Genomic DNA, 7,284 nt, shown 5'->3' with positions numbered 1-7,284 from the left:
CCCCAATATGGCTGCCGCGAAGATGGCACTAATCTGTTCCTTTCGCATGTAGCCGTTGCGGCGCGATGTTTATGGACAATTCTCGTGCATTGTTTGAATGATTTGATTAATTAAGCTTTGAATTTGTACTTTCGCCATGTTTCTAAACCTGAAATCCACAGTATAAAAAAATAACTATCGAACTGCGTACACACATGGGGGCTATTTTGCTTTGTGCCACAAAACGTAAACAAATGCCATCCCGCTCCCCCGTCTCTGCCTATGTACAGGTTGTGTACAGCTGTTTTGTGCGTTCCACTGTTATGCATGTAGACACCTTGCGGTGTGCACGGAGCACAGCGCTTACCCGCCCTTGTGCGAACCTTGTTCAGCAGAAGTGTCAACCAGCACAAAAGCGTTCAAGGTGTATTGGCTGCTATTGTTGGTGGTGCATTTTGCTTCGCTCGCCCTCGGTCTCCTCGGGACCATTTCGGAAGAAGCTCAATTTTATCCCACTGCTCGCTCGCTGGCAGTAAATTTGGGCAAGTTAAGCCCAATAGTAGCGCGTCAGTTTTCTTTTGCGCGTAAACAGTTTCCGTGGGGGAACCGAAACCGTTCAGCAGGACGATTGCATTCTGCGCCCGTGCGGGAGAAAAACAGCAGCACAGCTCCAGCACGCAACAGCGAACGGAGCACACACCACCACTTGACACGGACGGGAGGCGGTCCCCGCCCAACACGGTCCGCTTTCGGCTGGCGGGGAATGCGTTTCGTCGCGGATACGGACACCCGACTGACATGAGCTGATCAGTCCGCCATTTTTCCGTCTACATCAACCCAACAACCAACAGTAGCCGAAACGAGTAGTACGGTACGCGCAAAGATGCAAGCAGAATTGGAATCGGACCGTGTCTTCCAGCCGGACTGTAGCGACATGGGGCTGAAAACGGTAAGAATTAAGCTTTTTCCCCAACCCTCCCACTGAAACTCGAATTCCTGCCATGGCGTCCGCTGCGTAGAAAGAGCGACATGACAGCGACGACTTGGATGGTGGATTTTCATCGGTTTTTGGAAATGTCTTGTTTTTGTTTCACTTTGTACCAATCCACGATCCGTTTGTGATTGATTCCTTTTTGCTTGGTTTTCTTCGGTGCAGCTTTACAACACGAACAGCGTGCTGCGCAAGATCGCCAACCTGTACGCGGAGCGGCTGATGTCGGACGTCACGCTGGTGGTGGGCGAAAATCGCTACCCGGCCCACCGGATCATCCTGTGCGCGAGCAGCGACGTCTTCCAGGTGATGCTGATGAACGCGACCTGGCGCGAGTTCGGCGACGCGGTCATCACGCTGCAGGAGGAGGAACGGTGCCAGGGCGTGTTTCCCCAGTTTCTGCGCTACATGTACGTCGGCAAGATGACGATCTCGGTCGACACGGCCGTCTACATACTGAAGCTCGCGGACAAGTACAACATCCACGATCTCGTGCAGATCTGCATCAACTACATGAAGCTGCACCTGAACAAGGCGACGGCGAAGGGCCACTTCGTCGAGTGGCTGCACAACGCGCTGCAGATCTGCCCGGGACGGAAGGATCTGATCTCGATGCTGGAAAACTACCTGAAGTGGAACCTTGAGCGGATCGTGTCGTACCCGGGGTGGGAGCAGCTCAGCCCGGGCCTGATGAACTGGCTGCTGCAGCAGAACGATCTGGTCGTGCGGAGCGAGTTCCGGCTGTACGAGCTGGTGGAGGTGTGGTTCCGCTACCAGCGCGCGCAGATCGAGGGCCGGTGCGAGATGCGCGAGCAGGACCGGGAGAGCGCCATCAACAAGCTGATCCACGGCGTGCTGGTGCACATCCGGTTCGCGATGATGAGCCTGCCGCAGCTCGCGAACGTGCTGATGAGCGGCGCGTCCGTCCGGATGCTGAAGGAGTTCTACGTCGGCCGGGTCGCGGACGGCATGAACTTCCACTCGCACCATCTCGAGATCGTCGGCGCGATACGGGCGAGCGAGATGGGCGAGCTGCAGTTTACGCCGCGGCTCTACTCGAGCGACCTGTGGAGTCTCGAGATTGCGGTCGACTACTTTCACCGGGTGGAAAAGTACTCCAGCGTCGCGTCGGTCTTCTTTACGCCCACCAGCTTTAGCGACGTGGACGGTGAGTAAGAGAGAGAGAGAGAGGGTGGTGGGCGCGATTGTTGTTTACTTTTACAATTTTATTTATTTCTTCTTCTGTTCTGTGCTCATCTTGCAGAGGAAAGCAACGGATGGGATGTGGAATTTTTCCCGCTCGGCGTGCGGTACAAGCCGGCACAGCTGATCGGCATCTACAGTGCGGCCACCAACCGGGAAATACCGGAATGCATCATACGCACGGTGCGCCTGAGAATCACCAGCCAGTCAGCGATGCGAACCGAGTGCCGATACATGGTAAGCTTTTTTTTTTTGCTACCGTTTGAAGCTTTCACGGTTAGCTAAACTGGGGTTTTCCTGGTTAAAAACGGTCTAGGCAAAGCTTTCAATTGATTTGCTGCATAGAATACATTAAGAATCGCGTTAGCTTCGGATTTTCATTTGGAAATTGTGAAAACTTTTGTTTTCTGTAACACTATTTTTCACAAGCTTTGGTACCGGTACTGGCAGTGCTGCTGGGCATCAGTATCAACACATTTTCCTAACTCACTATGTTTTTTTTTCTTCAAATACAACATTATTTCTTGTACAATACAATTCTTTCTTGTAATACAATACAAATTTCTTTGTTATTGCACTGTTTTCTGACTCAGTTTTCAATGTGAACAGCATTATTTCAAACTTACAAGATGTTTTTCAACAGCTGTTATTATTTGTGACAGCTGGGCTGTTGAAAAAACCTCTTGCAATGTTTGAAAAATGACGTTTGCTTTAAAAACCGACTCAGAAAACAGACTATCGGAAAAGTGGACGATTGTTTAGGCCTGTTCTCCAATATTGCTCAAAAATTTGTTTTCGGGCCAAATTAGTTAGTTAAAATATTAGTATTAGTAAGTATTAAATTAGTAAAAGTTTTTGCGGTCAAATTAATGAATTTAATAATGTTATTGGCAACAAATCTACAGCACATTACATGTTCGAAACTCCTCCAACTACCAGCAATGGGCAATGGATCTGTCGTCTTCAAGAGCAAGTAGAAAAACGAGCTAGAAACCACCGGTGAACTCGTTCGTACCCGGGAACGATCGCCGTGACGCTCATTTTCACTCATATCACTGCCCTCTAGATCATAAATTAGAAAACCGTCTAGGTTTTGTACTGCCCAACCTGCCAGTACAACCCTGTTCACTCATGAGCGACGAATGTTTTTTGACGAACGAGTTCACCGGTACGGTTGATCAAACGATGCTTGGTAGCGAAGCTTTGGTTTGCCTGAGCGATAATCAAAGTCAAAGAAATGGTCAAACAATGTATCCCGAATACGAATAATTTTGTTGAGAGCGCTATTTGTTGAACATTTTGATTTGCTCGTTATAAGTGGTACTTGCTATCAGGGGTCCACTGTATGTGAATATTTATTTGTACAATCTACAAGGGATCTCCTTTTACATTTCATGAACGTTGTTGCTAAACCGAATCTCTATCTTATAAGCGAGAAAATCTAACTCGTGCCCCATTCTATCTCATCTTCTACCCTGCTTTCTCAGGTCGGTGTGCTGATCTGTGGCATGATGAACGACGAAGAGTACGTGCGCCACTGTCACGTCCGGGTGGCATACTTCTCCAGCGATCATCGCGTGCTGAACATCGACAACCTGATACCGATCGGGGAGCTGCAGATGGGTACGCGAAAGTACAGCCAGTACATGGTCGGCGAGGAGCAGAACACGATCAGGATAAAGGTCGTGATCGTACCGCTGAACCGTTTCTCCAACGTGTTCGCACCACCGTCGGAGTGAAGCGACCAGACGCGCGACAAGCTACGCTAGGGCAAGGATGGACTTAGGTTTAGAAGCAAACGAGAGGATTTTATAGTTTGCGTCGTGTGGTTGAAAAAAGGGCCATGCATTTTTTTTTAAATACTTCTCTACTAATTTACACATCGAAAGCTGTATCGAAACGTAATTTGGAACTTGGACATAATTCATTACAAGACGGGGGAAAAGCTCTATTTTGTTTGCTGGCTTTCTTTGAGATAAAAATTTTGAATTTGAACTGAAACTATTTTGAGAACAGTTTACTTTGAGGCCACGATTGCCCTGGAATGGCATTATTTTCCTTACTCTTGTAACACATTTGAACATGAATAGAACTGTAGTTAGTGTAAACCAAACAGCCAGAGGCAGAGGGTAGTTTGTTATTCATTTGTTCAAAAATTTGCAGCTTGCACCCAAACACCGGCTAGTTCACTGAGGCGATGAGAATGATGCGAGAATGGGCGAGTGTGTGTGTGTGTGAGTGTCTGTATGTGGAAGTGATTGAGCATTAGATTCCGAATTAAGTTGAAATCGGAAGTACAGGGCTTACACTACACACTAAATTATCGTATTCTCTTTCAGTAGGGGCTTTTGTTTACATTTACATTTACAAATTTTCAGCACTATTGTCGCTATTCGATTGAGCATTCAGCAAAGCGGTGTACCGAATGCATTGCAGTATAGTACATTAAATTCAGCAATCAGCAAAACCAGGAAACAATTTGCCGTCTAACCGACCAGCATACAATCAAACCGACATACGATCAAATCAACTTGCCAGTCGAAACATCAAAGCAAACACGATCTTCGCTTCGTCGTATGGGAAAAGAATGATTTTGGTAGGCGCTTTCGACCATCGCAAGCAGATTTCAAATGTTCAGAGGGAATGATTGAAAGAACCCGTTTCGTTGCGTAAAGTATCAGCTACAATAATTAACTTTTTTTTTTTCAAGAGGTGCACTCGAATTAGAAACAAAGAAGAAGAATTAGCCTTATTCGATTTAATTTTGTTTTAGTCAGAAATTTAAATCGAATTTTCTAACATTCTTCATTGTTAGCCATTCCTTGCCGTATCGCATGAGCTACGAGGATTGGCAATTCCTCTCCGCATCAATAGAATTATTAATTCGAAAGAAACATTGCGTCACTTTTCAACCATTGCTATGATTTTAGGGGATGTCTTTTGGATGGGCATACCAATTTACTGAGTGATTCGGTAAACGTTGCAATGCTGAACGAATAGCTGAATGTGCTCCTCATTTATTCAAATTCCGTGAAATATTTCTCAAGGTTTAAATCAGCGATGTCAAACTCATTTGACCCCGCGGGCCAAAATGCCACAGAAAATAGTAGCACGAGCCGCAGCCTAATTTTTACATGATAAATGATATGATATGATACAAAATCTTTAGCCGCTCTTTTCATTTTGAGACGATAGTTACGTTAGAAAAGTTTAATCTTTGACGTAAAAAAGTGGTTCAATTGGTCATAGGCCCCTGATATTTCCTACATTTGCATCATAGTTTTATGGCAATTAACAAGATTCAGTACACAAAAATAATGTGCAAAATCTGGCCATGACTAACGCGTTAGTTCCAATGCAGAGCAGTAAATTTTGTAAAGAAAGGTTGATATTGGAGTCATTTTGATCATCAATATTTTTGAGATAGAATTAAAGACGCGAATTCTTACTTTTGATGCTGTCTAAAGTCCATAACTTACAACAGATCGTTCAGTCCAGTTCAGATCTTTACAGAGGAGTGGAAGATGTCATACAAGTCCTTAGTACCCTTTATTCGCTTCCTGTCAATCTCCATAGAAATCTTCATTCATTATGGCGGCCAAAATCAGAGTTTTAGGCCCACATATAGTTGATCTAATCACATTGGTCTTGGTAGGATGCCCGATGGAAAGCTTGAGATCCTTTGTAACATCCTATCAAACGTAACACATCTGATTTGATCTGATTTCTAACCATTTTGCAGAAATATAATGTTATATCTTTAGTATACCTAAAGATGGGTTCGACCTTTTCCAAAACAATATGCCAAAAAAGTGTGAGAGCTTTTCCTGTTAGCTGAGTTATTTTGTTAATTTGTCTGTTAAATTTCTACAAGTCTTTTTCTTATAGAAATTGCTTTCTTGGTCAAGTGCCTTGATTGATGGCTTAACAATACAAACAAGTAATGTTCCCTAAACTACATACACATGAGAAAGACATTCACGATATTGTATAAGGTTGAAACTAAACCGTGAGTTGTTTGTTTTAAAAATTGTTCATTAAAAAATGTTTTGATAACACATTAAATCATCGGAAAGTGTATAACATAATTTTCATTGGTTTTTTAAACCATTTTACTAAAATTTGTTTGGAATTTAAAGCTAAGTTTTGTTAAAATAACCACAACCGCCCGCTTGACACCAAAAGAGGAGCCTCCATTCCTTTTAACGCTTAGGGTCCCAAACACCCTAAATCCGCCACCGACTTGCTTGACTCTTTCCTATGGGAAATGAACTTCATATATTGGAAATTGGACTCTATTGCACGCTTTTTGAACAGGTTCCTTGGAAATTCCTGTTGGATTTGTCCAACAAGGTTGCTATGGAGTCCAATTCCCATTACATTAAGTTCATTTCACCGAAGAAAGAGGCAATAAAGTGTCCCACAGCTAGGAGAACTCCTGGGAAACTCTGTATAATGATGCATGTTCTGACAATTCATAGAGCAACTGGCGAAGTTGAAAATCTCTTCATATTTCAGGAGTCCCGAGTTGACTGACATGTACTGTATAAGCAGAAATGCTGCTACAAATAAACTTTGGCTCAAGCGGTCGCGGGTCAAACCATAAGACTCTGGTTTAAATTGAGAATATAGACACCCCCCCCCCCCACACACACACAAACACACACACACACACACACACACACACACACACACACACACACACACACACACACACACACACACACACACACACACACACAAACATACGCACTCTTACACTCGTCACCTAAGCAAGCAAGCAAGCCCTTTCAGCAGGAAAACTGCTGCGCCAGTTGCGACGATACGAGCTCGGTCGGCATTAATCGAACAATGAATTTAAGAAAAACAATGTTCAGGGGGGAACGGGAAAATAGGGAAGCGCAAAGGGAGGGAGCGAAATGAGAGCCCGACCGAGGGTGGTGGCGGGCGCGTGTAGGAACACAGATGAGATGATTTAGATGCGATTCCGTTGCATAATATTATATTATTATGAACTATTGTCGTATTGTTTTCCTTTCTTGTCACAATAAAACGAAATACAAAACAAACTCGCACCACCTTCGTTCAAGAGCAGTGGAGAATGCGTGAAA

General features: G+C 44.5%; 1 protein-coding gene across 1 annotated transcript; it reads left to right on the top strand.

Annotated features, from left to right (window-relative positions):
• The first annotated feature begins 366 nt into the window (after positions 1-366).
• Positions 367-6,828, top strand: LOC121593067 (BTB/POZ domain-containing protein 17). Its single transcript, XM_041915111.1, has 4 exons — positions 367-928; positions 1,136-2,138; positions 2,235-2,410; positions 3,661-6,828. Exons 1-4 carry the CDS (start codon positions 863-865, stop codon positions 3,910-3,912), a joined length of 1,497 nt encoding a protein of 498 aa, XP_041771045.1. The 5' UTR covers positions 367-862; the 3' UTR covers positions 3,913-6,828.
• The last annotated feature ends 456 nt before the right edge of the window (positions 6,829-7,284 follow it).

Source organism: Anopheles merus, chromosome X (genome assembly GCF_017562075.2).
Source record: "Anopheles merus strain MAF chromosome X, AmerM5.1, whole genome shotgun sequence".
NCBI classification, from domain to species: Eukaryota; Metazoa; Arthropoda; class Insecta; order Diptera; family Culicidae; genus Anopheles; species Anopheles merus.
This window is presented reverse-complemented; position numbering and strand designations above follow the sequence as displayed.

What these genes read in the sequence shown, in the direction of transcription:
- LOC121593067 (XM_041915111.1), top strand. Translation starts at nt 863, where the DNA reads ATGCAAGCAGAATTGGAATCGGACCGTGTCTTCCAGCCGGACTGTAGC. An exon ending in GCGACATGGGGCTGAAAACG is followed by an intron (nt 929 to 1,135) that starts GTAAGAATTAAG and finishes TCTTCGGTGCAG; the next exon opens with CTTTACAACACGAACAGCGT. An exon ending in CAGCTTTAGCGACGTGGACG is followed by an intron (nt 2,139 to 2,234) that starts GTGAGTAAGAGA and finishes CTCATCTTGCAG; the next exon opens with AGGAAAGCAACGGATGGGAT.